Source organism: Heptranchias perlo, chromosome 1 (genome assembly GCF_035084215.1).
Source record: "Heptranchias perlo isolate sHepPer1 chromosome 1, sHepPer1.hap1, whole genome shotgun sequence".
In the NCBI taxonomy this organism is placed as follows: Eukaryota; Metazoa; Chordata; class Chondrichthyes; order Hexanchiformes; family Hexanchidae; genus Heptranchias; species Heptranchias perlo.
In genome coordinates, this window is record NC_090325.1 from 92,778,837 (window position 1) to 92,799,080 (window position 20,244).

At 41.0% G+C, this 20,244-nt stretch overlaps 1 protein-coding gene across 1 annotated transcript in view; it reads right to left on the reverse strand.

Moving 5' to 3' along the window:
- Positions 1-20,244, reverse strand: part of n4bp2 (NEDD4 binding protein 2) — an 86,405-nt gene that overhangs the window by 35,762 nt on the left and 30,399 nt on the right. The window contains exons 6-9 of the mRNA XM_067988482.1: positions 8,097-8,252; positions 4,578-6,907; positions 3,268-3,353; positions 1,394-1,439 (exon numbers count right to left, since the gene is read on the reverse strand). Coding sequence (XP_067844583.1) covers positions 1,394-1,439; positions 3,268-3,353; positions 4,578-6,907; positions 8,097-8,252 — 2,618 coding nt within the window. The remainder of the gene's footprint in view (positions 1-1,393; positions 1,440-3,267; positions 3,354-4,577; positions 6,908-8,096; positions 8,253-20,244) is intronic.

A 20,244-nucleotide genomic window follows, 5' to 3' on the forward strand; every position in this document is an offset into this window, starting at 1 on the left:
ACCATCCACAGCTTTTTTTTAATTCGTTCACGGGATGTGGGCGTCGCTGGCAAGGCCGGCATTTATTGCCCATCCCTAATTGCCCTCGAGAAGGTGGTGGTGAGCCGCCTTCTTGAACCGCTGCAGTCCGTGTGGTGACGGTTCTCCCACAATGCTGTTAGGAAGGGAGTTCCAGGATTTTGAACCAGCGACAATGAAGGAACGGCGATATATTTCCAAGTCGGGATGGTGTGTGACTTGGAGGGGAACGTGCAGGTGGTGTTGTTCCCATGCGCCTGCTGCCCTTGTCCTTCTAGGTGGTAGAGGTCGCGGGTTTGGGAGGTGCTGTCGAAGAAGCCTTGGCAAGTTGCTGCAGTGCATCCTGTGGATGGTGCACACTGCAGCCACAGTGCGCCGGTGGTGAAGGGAGTGAATGTTTAGGGTGGTGGATGGGGTGCCAATCAAGCGGGCTGCTTTATCTTGGATGGTGTCGAGCTTCTTGAGTGTTGTTGGAGCTGCACTCATCCAGGCAAGTGGAGAGTATTCCATCACACTCCTGACTTGTGCCTTGTAGATGGTGGAAAGGCTTTGGGGAGTCAGGAGGTGAGTCACTTGCCGCAGAATACCCAGCCTCTGACCTGCTCTCGTAGCCACAGTATTTATATGGCTGGTCCAGTTAAGTTTCTGGTCAATGGTGACCCCCAGGATGTTGATGGTGGGGGATTCGGCGATGGTAATGCCGTTGAATGTCAAGGGGAGGTGGTTAGACTCTCTCTTGTTGGAGATGGTCATTGCCTGGCACTTATCTGGCGCGAATGTTACTTGCCACTTATGAGCCCAAGCCTGGATGTTGTCCAGGTCTTGCTGCATGCAGGCTCGGACTGCTTCATTATCTGAGGGGTTGCGAATGGAACTGAACACTGTGCAGTCATCAGCGAACATCCCCATTTCTGACCTTATGATGGAGGGAAGGTCATTGATGAAGCAGCTGAAGATGGTTGGGCCAAGGACACTGCCCTGAGGAACTCCTGCAGCTGCTTCATCAATGACCTTCCCTCCATCATAAGGTCAGAAGTGGGGACATTTGCTGATGATTGCAGAGTGTTCGGTCCCATTCGCAACCCCTCAGATAATGAAGCAGTCCGTGCCCGCATGCAGCAAGACCTGGACAACATTCAAGCTTGGGCTGATAAGTGGTGCTAGCCCACAAATTACCAGATCTATTGAATGCAATTCCACAACTTGCCATGGTGAGATTTGAAGTCACAATCTGCGTTGCTAGTCCTGTATCATAACCACTAGGCTACTCGTCCTTCTTCTCCTTACTTATTGTTTCAACATTTCATAAGAATGAAAATCACTTATGAACAAAATAAATTAGGTCTTCAATGAAGTTATTAACAATATTTATTACCTTCCAAAAGGAGCTGGTACGACAGAGATTCTTGTTTTTGTCGTTCCTAGAAATGAGAATAAGTTACATCCAAGCAAGGTAAACTGATCAAACAATTAATTACAAGTACAAGATAACATGATACCTTTAAAATTCACAACACACATTATATACAACAATGGAAAATATGAAGTGTGGCTGAAATAATGGGGAATTGTGCTGCACATGGTTTTATTTGTTTTGATGTTCATACTCAAAAGAGCCAATGTTATTTTTCTCACCAGGTGGAAAAGCCAATGGTACTAGCTATTAACAAATTATTCAAGTTCATCTCTAGAAATGTAGATATCCTGAATAATGCATAAATATTCTAATTGTCACATGCTTTCTGCAGCATCATTTTGTTGATGTGCACTTGGAGAATTCTCAATGAACCGCTTCACCTTCAGCTAGTAACAGAATATATATATTTGCATGAAGAGGCATCACTTAAAAACAAACTGTGTTCCACAATTTTTAATTTAAAAATTCTTTACCTGCCTTCATCCTTTTAGAGAACTTTAAAAAAAAATTATATTCTGTACTGTTCCTTCAAACAGACAGTCTTACTTGTCCTACTTCTAATTTAGCCTCAGGTGAAGAAATACTGCATCTATCCCTACACCATACACTGCAAGTGAAACAGAAGGAGAAGGCAGCAGACACAGTAATCAATCTTCCAAACCAGACACATAGATTATCGACTGCTTCACTGGTTTTCACACATTATTTTAACTGTTTTATAAGGGAAGCTTAGATATTTTATTTCTACATAATTTTAGTTGCAAAATCTTAAGATTTTAGTGTTGAAAGCTGCACCTTTAAAAGGAAAATAAATGAAAGAGAAAAGATTTCCTAATTTAATACCACTCTCCACATCACTCCAAGTTGCTTGAACTGACAAGATATTGCAACAAAATTGAATCTGCTCAATCCATCTATCAGCAAAATAGTGACCTCACGACAGCTCAACAACTGTTAATATTTTTATCTTTAATTTATATTACACATTTTATAAGATTGCTGGCAGTACAATCTCAATATTAATGAAAATGATGTGGAGATGCCGGTGATGGACTGGGGTGGACAAATGTAAGGAATCTTACAACACCAGGTTATAGTCCAACAATTTTATTTTAAAATCACAAGCAAAATCGTTGAGCAGAAGTTGATAGCCAAGTTCCGCACCCATGAGGACGGCCTCAACCGGGATCTTGGGTTCATGTGACGCTACACGTAACCCCACCAGCAAAAAGGGGAAAAAAAGTCATGTGTTTTAATATTCTCTCTCTCTCTCTCTGCCATTTGGGTCTCTTTCTTTCTGTCTGTGTAATTGACACAATGTATATCCAGTGTACTGGGACGTGCTGTTCTCCGTGACTGGCCTGTTTGAACAACAACGACACCTTTTGATAGGTGTGATGCTGTCCCAGCCTAATATAAGATATGCGATTTGAGAACCTTCCACTCATTCACCTGACGAAGGGGATAATCTCCGAAAGCTTGTGATTTTAAAATAAAATTGTTGGACTATAACCTGGTGTTGTAAGATTCCTTACATTAATGAAAATGGTTTTGGAATGTATAAATCACATCTTCTAAAAATTATGCTGATATGATGCAAACCTACTTAACAGAGGATCCCTGATTACCATAATAGGAATAAAGACACCTTCATGCTCTCTCAAATAGATTCAAACCCAGATCCATTCTTCATATTAGCCTGCACCACCTATTCACCCAAAATATACTACATGGAAGTATCAATCACAATAAGTAATCAACACATTTCTTAAGGACTTCCAAACTCTAGTCTAGACTCTAAATAAAGTATGATGAACAGAAGTTATACTAACCAATATGGTCTCCTTCCACTTCTGATGAATAACTTTTGCCAAATTCAAATCTATCTGGACAACACATTCCTCTGGCGTCAAAGAATCTAGGAAACAGTAATGGTCATAGTTGAATAAATGGTAAGAGACAAAAATATAACCGATGCATACTACTACACATTTTGCAGAGAATAAAGACCATTAGGAAAACGGGACATTTACTAAGCATCATTTTCCAAAGGCACTTTTAAGATTTCTGTTCATCTCGTAAATGACTTACAGAATTTCAAGGAAACATTCAAGGAAGTATATCACAGAATAGATTACTGCACTATTCAGTGTTTTGTGACTAACGGTAGCCAGGTTGTTCCATAATCAGCTACAGTCTTCAAACATTTTATATAATTTTTTTTAAATTGCAGGATTTAAACTATTTAGGTAAAAATATGACTATTTGTACTGATTGTATACTTTCCATATAAGGTACAGCAGCTATAAAACACAACCATGTTCAGACTCCCCTTGAAACGATGGGAGGGTTATGCCTTCTTAGAACCCTCTGGTCTGCCCATTATTTGTCAATGAGAGGGCACATATTTATATATAAAGACTATTGGCAAAGCAACCAGAGAACAGTGAGAATGATAAAACAAATACTGCAGAATAGAACTACATACAAAATTGCAAATACATTTTGAGCTAGGGGAAGTAACTTAGCATTCCGTGAAGTAGGAGATCAACAGGAAGGGGAAGTGGAAGAAGAGAAAAAAAAAGGAATTTATGATAGAATCACCATACATGGACTCTGAATGCAGCAGGATTGATAGGCCAAATGGTCTTTCTTCATTCCAAACATTATGCTCTTATATTTAAGGCATAAAACTATTTGGAAGCATCAACATTTCCTTTGTTTATTTGTAAATAGCATTTTTAGTGTGACTAGTGACAAAAAAAAGTTTGCACTTTCAAGTATAAACGCTGACGTTTTCAGGGCATCAAGTGAAATTGGACTAGAAATATCATTGAACATTACACAACTTATAAGACAGAACATGAAACTGCCATAGGAAGTTCATTTAAGCACTTCATTTAAGTTAGACAGACATCGAACTTGAAAATGTAATTTTTATTAATTTTGCCAGAATATTTTCCAATAAGGTTCTGCCATATGAAACAATAATTATTTTGATGTTTGTTAAAGGGGAGAAGTAGCATGACTCTACAGACACATATGGGCATATATACTTCAGGATATCTGAGTCCTTCCTTGAAGTCTAAAATACAAACAAATATAAGTTAATTAATTAGCAGTAGAGTCAACTCTAACTTACCTGGATCAAGGCCTACCGATCCAAACAGGTCATTGAGTTGAATTGCCAGTTCTGGTGCCAAGCACAATTCCAAAGATTGAATGTGCAGTGGGTCAGAGTACAATCCTAAACCATCCTGATTTGTACTTCCACCTTCGCCGGTCTTTACTTCACTTCCATTCTCCTTCTGTGCAGAGACTTGTGCTGCATCAGAGCTGGACTGATTTTCTGTTGCATTTTCAGTACAGGAATTAAGTTCTGACTTCGATATTGAAGTGGTCTCCTTTATGTCTATATATTCAGATAAACCAATGTTTGTTTCTTTTATTATCTTTACATTTGAAGTAACAGATAGGCCATCTTCTATGCACATTACATTGTTATTTACCAAATCCTTCCTAAGCAGTGAATCATTATATCCCTTACTTGGATTAGTAAACTGTTCACAATTAATATCAAATGTTGGACTGGCATCACATAATGCATCACTTGTACTTTTCAATTCTTCGGCTATTATTACAGGTTCTGTCATAATGTCAGGTGATGGGTTTATGGCTTCACAGTCAACATAAGGCACCAGATATTCCATGGTATTATTCTCTGTATTCGCCTCTGATGATTGACTATTTATGTCTGGTGTCTTTTTATTGGCATTAGACAACTGATTTGCTACAGCTGTAGATTTATCATTTGGTGACTGTTCATCCGAGTCTATTTTCTGTGTGTGTGGCACATGGCTCATTTGTACAACACTGTTGCTTGCAAGTTCATGATCTGCTACTGATGGTTGATTCACTGGATCTTCATTTGAGAGTTTCACATCAGAGTCAAGCAATAAATTGGTTGTCCATTCTACATCTTTGTTACACTTCTCATATAAATCATTCAGATCCTCAAAAGGAACAGACTTAAAGCAATCACTGAGTATCTGCAGATTCTCCTCTTTATTAACAAAGGCATTTTCATCCACATACGTACTTTTGTCATGCACAACTCTATAGGGCACTGACTCCATAGGATTTACAGACTTTTGTGTTGCATCTAAATCTGTTGGTTTAAATCCATTTACAGTGCCTGTCAATATTTTAATCTCAATAAAACTAGCTTTTTGTTTCTCAATTTTCCATAACAGAGCAAATTCTTCTGGTGCAGTTTGTGTTGAGTTGTCCTGTCCCAAATTATGTGGAATTATAATAGAGTTCTCCATTTGACCAGAGGTCATGGGGGCAGGCTCCAGAAATTCTGCAGAGATAGGGCTGCTGCCAGTGAATGTTAGTGCCAGTTTACAGGCTTTTCCTACTCTCCTGTTTTGCCAAGATTTTTTACTTACGTGATTTTCAGGCAATGCTTCGAAAACTTGCTCTTCAAAAGTATCCGGACTTTTAAGCTCCTCACGGTTTTCAGAATTTCTTCCCAAAATAGAGTTTTCAGCAGTTGAAGACAGTACAGAAAACTCATCAAAACTATTTACAGAAGCCTCAGACCTAGTTGATCCATGGGAGACTTCAACATTCTTATGTTCAACCAAACTGCCAGCGGCTTCTTTTAATGAATCACTTGGAATGATGGATTCCAAGTTATCGGATTGATTTAAATTGTCCTTATTTCTGAAGTTTTGTTCTGATATTTTTCTGGTTCTCCTTTTCCTCTGATCTTGAGGTTTCAGTGTTTCTGCTGCTGGCCAATCTCCAACAAAGTTCAAGGATTCAGGTACAATATTCTGATTAGATTGTTCCACAGCTTGTAACTCTTTTATGATCAAAGTGCCTTCTCCAGATATTTCTCCTTCAACTGGCAGCTTTGGTGTTCCTTCTTTTTCTAAAACATTATTTGTACTATCGGCACTTTGCTGTTTCCCCCTCCTAATTCTTTGACCAATAGATGTACTAAATGCAGTTGGCAAATTATCACAATGTGTTAAATTATCTCTGTAACACTTCAACTGATCAGTATTTTCTGTTACTTCAACCTCAGATTTAACAGTTCTCACATCAATTACTTCCCTTTTCTCATCTTCAATTTCGGAATGAGATGCTGAATTATAATTGCTGGCATCTGGTCCAACAGTCTGATCTATTTTTTGTATGTTTTCTCCATTTATAAATTCTGAATACTTAGTACTATTGCCAGTGTCATTTCCAGTCCCACGTTCTCCACTTTCACTGGGGAAATCTCCTAGCAGCCATGTGCATTGCTCCATGTTATCAGAGGATGCTACTTTTGTTTTGATAGTTGACGGGTTTTCTGTACAAGTTGAAAGAGGCATCAGGGCGTACGGTAAACCTTGGCGGTCTGGAGAAGCTGCTGGTCCAGCTGCCACAACTGCAGGATGCACCTCTGCATTCATTTCTCTACATAAAGTCAAAAACAAGTAAATGTCTTATTTTAAAATAAGCTTAGGATTGGATTTTCTATGTTTTAAATAAATGTTCCAAGCTGGTTAACAGAATTGGAACAGGACTTATCATTAATGGTAATAAATTTATGACGCCGGTACATTTAATCTTTGGTGCTTAAAAACAACTTTCTAAAATACAGATTAAGTCCATAGTGGGTACCACCTGCCTTAACAGTCAGAATATATCCCAGCAGCACAGAATTGTTTCCCCAAGCCTTCTACCTACATGTATTCTTTAAAACATATTTACAGCTTGTGGAATTTCCTATTTTGCAGAATAGGACCATGAAGCAGAAGGGAGAAAAAAAATGCTCTCACCTCCCATTCAGCATTCTATGCCCCCGCCCAATATACCCCACTATCTCTTCTAAACTGGCAAGAAAAGATTTTGGCGATTAAAAACAAGCACACAAAAATGGTGAATTCACCTGCCAAGTGTGTGAATGAACGAGTGAGAGAGAACAAACTAAGAGACGTCTAACTCCTTGACAAAGCAGTGATACCAGTTTTCATTGTGAAGAACCTGGAATGTAATATGCCAGGTATTGTGACTGCAATAAATACAGTTTCCTGCTTTCTCCCCACATTCCAACATGTGGCGCTCATCGTATCCACCTTGGAAGGATCATAGACTCAGTGCACCCTGCTAGGATTTGAATCTTGGAGCTTCGATCCTGTGCATGGCACTCAATCAATTGAGCTATTTGACACTATACAGGCTAACTCCTTATAAGGTCGCTTATACTGGCAGGATTCCACATTTATTCGAATAGGAATCATTGACCTGGATGCTGATTTAGGTGGAGTGTGTCTCGATCATTTATGGGAGCAAAACATGCCTAGATTTTAGATAGATTCAAATTTCTCCTGCTATAATAACTCCGATATTGAGAGATGTTTAAACCTACATTATCATTTACAACAAGAAAAAAATCCATTTACAGTTTTATCTACAGTTCTCACCAAGGTATGGAGTGTAAACAAAAGTCAATGCTTCCCCATTTTTTGCAGAATAGCTCGACAAATAAGAAGGTAGAAAAAAGAATGCACTCACCCTCCCATTCAGCATTCTCTAGAAAATTACAAATTACTCAAATCATACTAGTATACCATGGTATATATTGTTACTGCAGGGCACTTACCCAATTTCTGCACTCTCAGTAGGATACAGTTCTAAGGCTTTTGTTTCAGGGCAGATAGGTTGCGATGATCTTATTATAGTGCTGACTGTCACATGATGCTCATAACGCTCTAAAATTGCCTTAATTTTCTCTTTTGACACGCCATGAATATTACGTCTAAGGACAAAATAAGCACAATTTCAAAAGTGTACTTTGGATAACAAAAAAATAAAAGAAAAGGCAACAATCAGGTTAAAATCTCAAGGGGTGAAATTTGACTTGGGCAGTAGTGAAAAATGAGCGATAGCGAATCTGCAGCCTATTTTACACCGCGCCCAATCTTCTTTTCCGTTCCATCCAAGATGATTTTAACCAACTCAGGCTTGAAACAGCTTTCTAAATCAGACAATATCATTGCACAATAATTTTAGCCATCAATTAAAAATGAAAACTGTTAGCAAATAGCTTAAATACAGATCAATGAATACCTGAATGAGTTGCAAGGCAGGAACCTTACCAAGATCTTCAAATATTGTTCTCAACTATATCTGCATATTCTCATGCACTTATGGTATCTGTATTTCCCATTACTTGTCTCACTTTTTGTAAACCATACTCCTCTTTCTCCTGTATATAGCCCAGAGCAAGCATGGGGTCAGAGCAAGCCCATGGAGGCAAGCAGACAGATGAAGCAGTGATTTGCAAGAGATTGAGGAGGGATGGGCCTGGGAGCATTCAGTGGGGTCGCAATCAAGGGTCTGGGAGCATGTTGGAGAGGTGAAGTGGAAAGAAGGGCAGGGGGGGGGGGGGAAAGAGAGAAGAGGGGTTAGGATCTGATAGTGCTCACAGTAAGAAACACTGGGGTGGGGTGGGGTGGGGTGGGGGAGGAAGCAAATAGCTGTGAGTCATCATTGCGAACACTCAAGAGCAATTAATGTGTTATAGTGCTTGGGTATCCCAGATATCAGAAGAGGTGTCTCCCTATTTTGATTTAGGTGATGAGAAAAGGAACAGTGTGCAGCACCTAACTGGAGTCCTGTTATATTGTTAAAACCCAGCAATGGTCAACAAATTACAATGCACTTATAGTTGTGTCTATGAAGATTGGGACTCTGAATTAACATCCAAATATTCACTGCATTCCTCAATGCTTAACCCTGTGATGTTATTAACTGTATTATCATAGATATAGTTAAATAAAGTAGTGTTACTTAACACAGCTGTGTGTTAATCTTTGATGACTTCGACAAATAGAAATAAATTATACTTCACTCGGTATTGCACTGCCGTCCTGTTGTACTTTATTTCACTTGCATTATTATGCATAGAATTTGCACTGGGTTATATGAAACGGAGCAAAGGTGAGCGAATTTAGACATTTAAAAACCGTAGACATCTTATTAATGGTAAATTCTAACCTAATTCTCCACTGTAAACTTGTTATAAAAAGGGGTAACAGACTCACCTGGCACGCTTTCGCTAATAGCAATTGGCTATTTGGATTTCAATTACAATATGCCTTACATATTTTATTGGATTTATCAATGTTACACTGGGAGCACTCGAGAGGTTGAATGGCTGGGGACGGGAGCAATTAAAGAAGGGGATTTGGAGCACTAAGGGGCCAGGGCTGGACGCCAGAAGCCACTGATGGAAGGACCAGGAGGGGGCGGGGCTGGCAATTTTGAGGTGTACGATGGGGCTGGATGATGGGGCACAGGGCCAGCATACAGGCAATGCTTCCTTATAGCACTTTACTGTACTGCTGCAAAAAGCAGGAGATGGTCACATCCAGATTTTATAGGGCACATGCAAATTGTAAGTGGCACATACACCAGATAATTGAATGCATCACGCAATGCCCTGTAATACACATTATGTGCTGCATTTTGGGACAGAGGTGTTGCAATTCCAGAACAATCTCGGACAATTACGGAGAAGACTGGAATCTATATGTGGTGGGAGTTGTTATCTTGCAATATAACTCACCAGTAGACAGTGCCCTTTAAATGCCTTTTATGATTTCACTATGTTCTATGTACTAAACACTTCTTCCAAATCTGAACACAGACACTTAGGTTCAAATGCAGAATTCTCTGAAAGTGTGAGTGTAGGTAGATAGACTCATTAAAAAAGGCCATTAGTATTTAAAGTTTAATAAATAAGGGCATACAATACAAAAACATATGATAAATTCATACAAAACATTGGTTAGGCCACATTTAGAGTTATGTAGAGAGTTTAGGGCAATCCATTATTGAAAGGACATTAAAAACAACACAAAATAGACTCACCAGGCTGATGCCAGAGATGAGAAACTATAGTTATGTGGAGAGTCTCGAGATACGGGTACTATTTCTACTGGAGCAGAGGATAGGAGATTTAACAGAAGTTTAAAAAATTTTGATGGGTTTAGACCGAATGAATAGGGAAAGACTATTTCGTCTGGTTAGGGCATCAGTGAAAACAGGGCATTGTATCTTCAAAGGGAATGGCTAAAAAATAATCGAACATAAGAACATAAGAAAGATGAGCCTGCTCCGCCATTCAGTAAGATTATGGCTGATCTTCTACCTCAACTCCACTTTTCCGCCCTATCCCCATATCCCTTAGTGTCCAAAAATCTATCGATCTCAGTCTTGGATATACTCAACGGCTGAGCATCCACAGCCCTCTGGGGTAGAGAATTTGAAACAGAGGAAGATACAACAACTTGCATTTATATTTTATGCCCTTATTTATTAACGTACTAAAACATCCCAAGGCGCTTCAAAGGAACGTTATCAAACAAAATTTGACACCGAGCCACAGAGATATTAGGACAGGTGACCAAAAGCTTGGTCAAAGAGATAGGTTTTAATGAGTGACTTAAAAAAGAGGAGAGGTAGAGAGGCGGCAAGGTTTAGGGAGGGAATTCCAGGCCTTAAGGCCTAGGCAACTGAAAGCACGGCCACCAATGGTAGAACGAAGGAAACTGGGCTATGGGGAGAGCAGGTCAGTAAGATTAGTTTTGGATAGTGTCCTTCTGTGCTGTAATCATTTATATTTCTATCTGTTCAGACAGGAGATCTAGAGATATCGAAAAGTTTAGAAGTAAAAAAATAGAAAATAAAGGATTTAAGGTAATTTATAAAGCCTCCCCACAGCACTGCTGATCACTTCTCTACCACGGAGTTCAGTGATGAAATTAACAGACATGTTATTTTGTCAAAGTAATATGCAGCTCATTGGATATTATCTGCTAACTTATTTAAATGTTCTAAAAAAACTAATTAAAACAGGAAATGACTGAATATCAAGAAGGTCCATGACGTTTACCAAAATATGACACTAAAATGGCATTTGGCAATAGTGTTCCAGAAGTGAGAATAGAGACAACTCTGCAGTTCAAAGAGAGACAACCAACATAACTCCAGTCAAATACTGATCACAGTAGAGCCCTCTCAGAATGGGCCAGACACAGCCCATCCAGGTATTATTCCATTTAGTGAAGAACAGGTAGGCTACAGTCAGGCCTGGGAATGAAACACAGGCAGCAGTGAGAAGTGGGACCGAGGCTGCAGCTGGGAGAGTGGCAGAAGTGACAGGAGAAAGCAGGCCTGATGCCAACTAATATAACTGAAGATCCGTCATGATGCCTCTTTGCTGGGTGGGGATAGAGGACTGAACCTACGCAACAAAGCTGTCATAACAACAAACAGTGAATTCATGAGCTTGCACATGCACAAAGGGTCAGTAGCATGGAAGGCCCATCTTAAGTATTGGGAGGAAGAGAGGAAGCGACAAGCCTTATGTCCCACGGCATCCCAAAGCAATTTACAGCCAATAGATTACAGTTATTAAATAATCATATGCAGCAATTTTCACAGAGCAAGATCCCATAAAAAACAAATGAATAAATGACAAGGTAAAAGGTTTCCCCCACCCCCAAATGGTGTTGGTTTAGGGAAGAATGTTAGCCAGGACACCAAGCGAACTCCCTGCTCTTCTTCAAATAGTGCTATGAGATCTTGTATGTCTACATAAACAGGCAGTGCTATAATATATTTTGATACGTAGAGTCAGATTTTTAAAAGACAAGCAAATAACTTTTTTCACTATAGCTTTAAAAACATACCAGGAAACAGAAAAGAAAAAATCTCCAACAAAATACAAATCTGTTTCCTGGTATCATTTTACACCAGAATAGAGAAACAAAGTGGCAATACCAAGAGCAAGTGCACTTTATGTCAAATTAGACCTGATAAACATACAAATAATTTTGCACACAGGAACCTATTAAACAAACGCTATCAAAGGAAAGAAGCAGAGAGGGGTCATTATCAAGTAAAGAAAGAAAGATCTGCATTTATATAGCACCTTTCACAACCTCAGGACGTCCCAAAGTGTTTTACAGCCAATGAAGTATCTTTGAAGTGTGGTCACTCTTGTAATGTAGGAAACGCAGCACTCAATTTGCGCACAGCAAGGTCCCGCAAACATCAATGTGATAATGACCAGATAATCTGTTTTAGTGATGTTGATTGAGGGATAAATATTGGCCAGGACAAATATCATAGTATCATAGTACATACAACACAGGAGGAGGCCATTCAGCCCATCGTGCCTGTGCCGGTTCTTTGTAAGAGCAATCCAATTAGTCCCATTCCCCTGCTCCTTCCCCACAGCCCTGCAAATTTTTTCCCTTCAGGTATTTAGCCAATTCCCTTTTGAAAGTTACAACTGAATCTGCTTCCACCACCCTTTCGGGCAGTGCATTCCAGATCATTACAACTCGATGCATAAAAAAATGTTTCCTCATGCCACCTCTGGCTCTTTTGCTGACCACCTTAAATTTGTGTCCTCTGGTTATCGACCCTTCTGCCACTGGAAACAGTTTCTCTTTATTTACTCTGTCAAAACCGTTCATTATTTTGAACACCTCTATCAAAACTCCCCTTAACCTTCTCTGTTCTAAGGAGAACAACCCCAGCTTCTCCAGCGGAGGCCTAACAAGTGTTTTATAAAGGTTTAGCATAACGTCCTTGCTTTTGTACTCCATGCCTCTATTAATAAAGCCCAGGATCCCATATGCTTTTTTAACTGCCTTCTCAACTTGTCCTGCCACCTTCAAAGATTTGTGTAGGTACACCCCCAGGTGTCTGTTACTGTGCTCCCTTTAAAATAGTACCATTTAGTTTATAAGGCATCTTCTCATTCTTCCTACCAAAATGTATCACTTCACATTTCTCTGCGTTAAATTTAATCTGCAGTGTCTGCCCATTTCGCCAATCTGTCTTCGTCCTCCTGAAGTCTGTTACTATCCTTCATTGTTTACTACATTTCCAAGTTTCGTGTCATCTGTAAACTTTGAAATTATACCCTCTATACCCAAGTCCAGGTCATCAACATGTGTCAAAAAGAACAGTGGTCCTAATGCTGACCCCTGGGGAACACCACTGTATTCTTCCTCCCATCTGAAAAACAACCGTTTATCACTACTCTCTGCTTTCTGTCTCTTAGCCAATTTTGTATCCATGCTGCCACTATCCCTTTAATCCCATGGGCTTTAATTTTGCTAACAAGTCTATTATGTGGTACTTTATCAAATGCCTTTTGAAAGTCCATATACACATCAACCACACTATCCTCATCAACCCTCTCTGTTATCTCATCAAAGAACTCAATCTAGTTAGTCAAACACGATTTTCCTTTAACAAATCCGTGCTGGCTTTCATTCATTTATTCGCCCATATTTTTCCAAGTGTCAATTAATTTTGTCCCGGATTATTGTCTCTTAAAGTTTCCCCACCACTAACGTTAGGTTGACTGGCCTGTAATTGTTGGGTTTATCCCTCTCCCCTTTTTTGAACAGGGCTATAACATTTGCAATCTGCCGGCACCATCCCCATATCTAAGGAGGATTGGGAGATTGTGGCCAGAGCATCGGCACACCCTTTCTTCCCTCAGTAACCAAGGATGCATCATATCTGGACCGGGTAACTTTTCTACTTTGAGTACTGCCAATCTTTTAAATACCTCCTCGTTATCTATTTTTATCCTATCCAATATCGCCACTACCTCCTCCTTTACTGCTACAATGGCAGCATCCTCTTCCCTAGTGAAGACAGATGCGAAGTATTCATTTAGTACCTCAGCCATGCCCTCTGCCTCCACAAGATCTCCTTTTTTATCCCTAATTGGTCCCACGCTTCCTTTGACTACCCTTTTACTATTTATATGTTTATAAAAGACTTTTGGGTTCCCTTTTATGTTGGCCACTAATCTATTCTCATACTCTCTCTTTGCCCCTCTTATTCCCTTTTTTAAAAAAAAGTTAATCTTTGTACTTTCTGTATTCAGCCTGGTTCTCCATTGTATTATGAACCTTACATTCGTCATAAGCCTCCTTTTTCTGTTTCATTTTAATCTCAATATCTTTAGTCATCCAGGGAGCTCTAGCTTTGGATGTCCTTCCTTTCCCCCTCGTAGGAATGTATCGACTCTGTACCCGAACCAACTCCTCCTTGAAGGCCTCCCATTGTTCAATTACTGTTTTGCCTACCAAATTTTGATTCCAATCCACCTGAGCAAGATCCTTTTTTAACTCACTGAAACTTGCCCTCCTCCAGTTAAGTATTTTCACATTTGATTGTCCCATGTCCTTTTCCATAACTATTCTAAACCTAATGATATTATGATCACTGTTCCCCAAATGCTCCCCCACTGAAACATGCTCCACCTGCTCCACTTCATTCCCCAGAACTAGATCCAGCACTGCTTCCTTCCTAGTTGGGCTGGAAATACACTGTTCAATAAAGTTCTCTTGTACACATTTCAGGAATTCCTCCCTCTCTTTGTCCTTTACACTGTTACTGTCTCATTCTATATTGGGATAATTAAAGTCTTCCATTATCACTATTCCATAGTTTTTGCATCTTTCTGTAATTTGCATGCAAATTTCCTCCTCTATCTCCTTCCCACTATTTGGTAACCTATAGTATGTACCCATGTAGCGTAATAGCTGCTCTATTGTTCCTTAATTCTAACCAAATAGATAGTCTTTGACCCCTCAACTACATCATCCCTTTCCAGTGCTTTAATAATTTCTTCGATCAATACTGTGCCCCCCCCCCTCCTTTCTTCCCTCCCCATCTTTCCTCAATACCTGTAGCCAGGAATATTCAGTACCCAATCCTCTCCTTCTTTCAGCCAGGTCTCTGTTATTGCCACTTGAGCCTGCAGTTTACCAAGCTTATTTACTACCCTATGTGCATTTACGCACATCCACTCTAAACTCATCTTAGATTGCCTGTCTGATCACTCCTATTTCTGAAATATTCTTTACCCGAGTTCTATTTGTCCCTCCCAGTTCTTTGTGCACCTTATTTCTCCTCTTTAATGTTTCATCCTGGTGCCCACCCCCTGCCATATTAGTTTAAACCCTTCCCCACAGCACAAGTTAACTTCCCCGCAAGGATATTGATCCTAGCTCTGTTGAGGAGCAACCGTCCATCTTGAACAGATCTCTCCAGCCCCTGAACTGGTCCCAATATCCCAGGAATCTGAAGTCCTCCCTCCTGCACCATTGCTCCAGCCATGCATTAACCGGTTTTATCCTACTATTCCTATACTCACTAGTGCGTGGCACTGGGAGTAATCGAGAGATTACTACCTATGAGGTCCTGCTTTTTAACTTCCTCCTTAGCTCCTGAAACTCTGACTGCAGGACCTGAACCCTCTTCTTTCCTGTCATTGGTTCCCACACGGACCACGACTTCTGGCTGTTCCCCTTCCCCCCTCAAAATGTTCTGCACCCTCAGTGATGTCCTTTACCCTGGTACCAGGCCAGTACCCCAGTACACACCCATGCGGGACTCACGGCGGCGGTTGCAAAAATGCCGGTCTATCCCCCGACTATCGCATCCCCTATAACAACTGCAATTCTTCTGACCCCCTGTGCAGCAGTCTCCCATGGTTCCATGGATTTGCTCCTGACTGCACTCCCCCAAGGTGTCAACACCCTCATTGTTATTCAACACTGAGTCCCAGGGGACTCCTGCACTGCCTGTTCCTCCTAGTCTGTCCGGTGGTCACTACTCGCTCTCTGACTGACCTCTCAGTAACTCTGAGCTTGAGCAGTTGGCAGTACGTCCTGCGCATGTGGTTTTCCAGGGCACACAAAGTGTTCTGGAGTTCCCACATGGCACGGGATGTGCATGTGACAGACCTCAGCTGTCCTGCCATGTTAGCTACAGTTAAATTGTTTGTTTAGCTTTAAGGCAATTTACTGCTTATCTTAACACTAAAATACTAATCACTAAAAAACATTAATCAACCACTAAAGACACTAACCATTAAGAACAATAACCACTGAAAACACTAACCAATAAACTAAATGCTTACTGATTTACCCTCGGCACTTCATGTCTTGTGACGTCACTTCATGTCTTGTGACGTTGCTTTTTGACCTTTTTCTTGATTTTTGATTCCTCGCGCAGCTCCCTTTATGCTCCCCTCAGCCGCTGCTCCTGCGCTTTATGCTCCCCTCAGCCGCTGCTCCTGCGCTTTATGCTTCCCTCAGCCGCTGCTCCAGCGCTTTATGCTCCCCTCAGCCGCTGCTCCAGCGCTTTATGCTTTATTGAGGAGAACTTCCCTGCTCTTCTTCAAAATAGTGCCATAGGATCTTTTACGTCCACCTGATAGGGCAGGCAGGGCCTTGGTTTAACATCTCATCTGAAAGACAGCACCTCTGATAGTGCAGCATTCCCTCAGTACAGCACTGAAGTGCCAGTGTCAAATTACTTCAAATTTTGTGCTCAAATCTCTGGAGAAGAACTTGAACCCACAACATTCTGACTCAGATGCGAGAGTGCTACCATTGAGCCATGGCTGACAAAATAGGAGATTGTATCATTAGGCTAAATGATCATCAAGCCAATTCTCAGCAACATGGGGGATGGTCAAATGACAACAGGTTCCCAACTACACAGGTGAATATATTTCACTATCAAGAAAATCCACAACTGACTGTAAAGGCTGAAAGAAGCCCCAGACTCTAGAACAACAATTGTTGACAAAACTACAACATATAAACTATTTTCAGCAGTCACGGATTCTACAGAAGCTCAGCCACTAAAGAACAGTAGTCAAGTCTTTGCTGTTCTGCTACATTTCCTGGCTGCAAATCACTCATAATTCTGGTTAATTACATCAAATCTTTGTTTTTACATAACTATGTTAAACATTACTCTGCAATCTATTGTACTAGTAATGGGGCCAAGTAAACTGCATTATTTATAGAGAAGATATAGAGTAAATTATATATTATGTTGAACGGAGTGCTGGGAAGTGAACAGTTAATACAGGCTTTTAAGAATCAAGTCGTAAAATCATTATCCCTGGCTCAGGTTCAGAGAAGAAGCACTTAGTGAGTCCTAAACAGGTCACAACCTCTCATATTTGTGCAAGTCTCTTTGTTAAAAGTAAGGCTGCAAGGTAAAGGGGGTTGTAAAAGCGGAGCCAACCTGTCTGCATGTCAATGCTTGAATACTGACTTTTAAGGGATGACTATGACACATGGTTCGTTCATTCAAAAGCAGAGTTTTTCTTTGTCTTTGGTAGAAGTAGCAGTCTTTCTTAGTTTCCATGTTAATCAGAAGACTTTTAGTTCCTCTATTCTTCTTCTGTAAGAACTTTTACCTAGCAGGTGTAAGAGGTATCCTTACCAGTACAGGGTAGTTTCAAGGACAGACTGTCAAAGGTTAGAACAATTGTGGCTACACGATCCCATTACAGGCAGAGCTAAGAGCGTTAACTGCGAGTAGCCTGGTCGAGAAAGATGAGAAAAAAAGCCAGCTCAGACACAGTCACTCGTATGAAAGGTGAGCCGAGTCGGAACCAAAGATCCAAGTGAGACAGATAACCCTGCATGAAGGGGTTCATCGACTAAACACTCCATAAGCTCAAGCCTGCATCCCAAGGAAGTCAGTAGATTGACACAGTCATACCACTCATCAGGATGAGGTTGAGTAAGCTCTGAGCGTTGTAAATCACATATGCAGAACAGAGCTATTTTGATAGACTGGCTATTCAAAGCTGTTAACTTGTCAGCTAACTAAGGAATTACTCTTCAACAACAACAATTTGCATTTATATAGTGCCTTTAATGTAGTAAAATGTCCCAAGGCGCAACACAGGAGCGTTATCAAACATAATTTGACACCGAGCCTCATAAGGAGGTATTAGGACAGATGACCAAAATCTTGGTCAAAGAGGTAGGTTTTAAGGAGCGTCCTAAAGGAGGAGAGAGTTAGAGAGGCAGAGAGATTTAGGGAGGGAGTTTCAGAGCTTAAGGTCCAGGCAGCTGAAGGCACAGCCACCAAGGGTGGAGCGATTAAAATCAGGGATTTGCAAGAGGCAAGAATTGGAGGATCTCGGAGAGTTGTAGGGCTGGAGGAGGTTACAGAGATAGGAAGGGGTGAGGCTATGGGGGATTTGAAAACAAGGATGAGAATTTTAAAATCCCAAACCAGGAGCCAATGTAGATCAGCGAGCACAGGGGTGATGGGAGAACGGGACTTGGTGGGAGTTAGGATACAGGCAGCTGAGTTTTGGATGAGCTCAAGTTTATAGAGGGTGGAAGATGGGAGGCCAGTCTGGAGAGCATTGGAACAGTCGAGTCTGGAGGTAACAAAGTCATGGATGAGGGTTTCAGCAGCAGATGAGCTGAGCAGGGCAGAGAAAGGCGATGTTACGGAGGTGGAAGTAGGATCTTGGTGATTGAGCGGATATATAGTCGGAAGCTCATCTCAGGGTCAAATAGGATGCCAAGGCTGCAAACGGTCTGAGTCAGCCTCAGACAGTGGTCAGGGAGAGGGATGGAGTTGGTGGCTAGGCAATGGAGTTTGCAGCGGGGATCGAAGACAATGGTTTCGGTATTCCCAATATTCAGTTAGCGGAAATTTTTGCTCATCCAGTACTGGATGTCAGACAAGCAATGTGACAAATCAGAGACAGTGGAGGGGTCAAGGGAAGTGGTTGCAAGATAGAGCTGGGTGTCATCAGCATACACGTGGAACCTGACGTCATGTTTTCAGATGATGTTGATGAGAGGCAGCATGTAGATGAGAAATAGGAGGGGGGCCAAGGACAGATCTTTGGGGGACTCCAGAGGTAATAGTGTGGGAGCGGGAAGAGAAGCCATTGCAGGTGATTTTCTGGCTATGACTGGATAGATAAGAATGGAACCAGGAGAGCGCAGTCCCACCCAGCTGGACAAGAGAGGAGAGGCGTTAGAGGAGGATGGTGTGGTCAACCATATCAAAGGCTGCAGAGAGGTCAAGAAGGGTGAGGAGAGATAGTTTACCATCGCCACAATCACATAGGATGTCATTTGTGACTTTGATAAGGACCATTTCAGTACTCTGGCAGGGGCGGAAACCTGATTGGAGGGATTCAAACATGGAGTTGCAGGAAAGATGGGCACGGATTTGGGTGGCGACAACACATTCAAGGACTTTGGAGAGGAAAGGGAGGTTGAAGATGGGGCGTTAGTTTGTAAGGACAGTGGGGTCAAGGGTGGGTTTTTTTGAGGAGGGAGGTGATGACGGCAGATTTGAAGGGGAGAGGGAGTGTCAACAATATCAGCTAACATGGGGGCCAAGAAGGGAAGTTGGTGGTCTTAAAGTAAACTCACCAATTTAGAACCTCAGACTCTGGTTACTGCTATAGTTAATACCAGAATCCATTAGTCCTGATTTACAGTGATACACCGAATTGCCTGTGTAATCTTTGCTACTCGTTTTGTTAAGTAACTCTGTCCATTAATGATTTGCTACTCAATTGCCAGATAAATCTGATTGCATTTATGCATGTCTATTAAGCCTTCATGTAACCAACTTTAAGTTGTAATTTATAACCAATAAATAGTCTTTAGAGCATGACTTGTGGTCTGGTTTCTTCCTTAATGATTTGGCAAGAAAGAGTTAATTCACTCAGCAGTAAGTATTAGAAAATTAAATTAGTTAGTGAGAGACAGTTCGGGGAGCCGGGTCATTCATCCCTATACCTACGCTGGGAGGTAAAATCCCAGATGATTCCTTCGTAAGGAGTTAAAAAAGGGAATTAAGGATTTGTCCGTTTCCTCGGCATACATTTATCAGGATACCAATACCCAGCTTTCTTACAA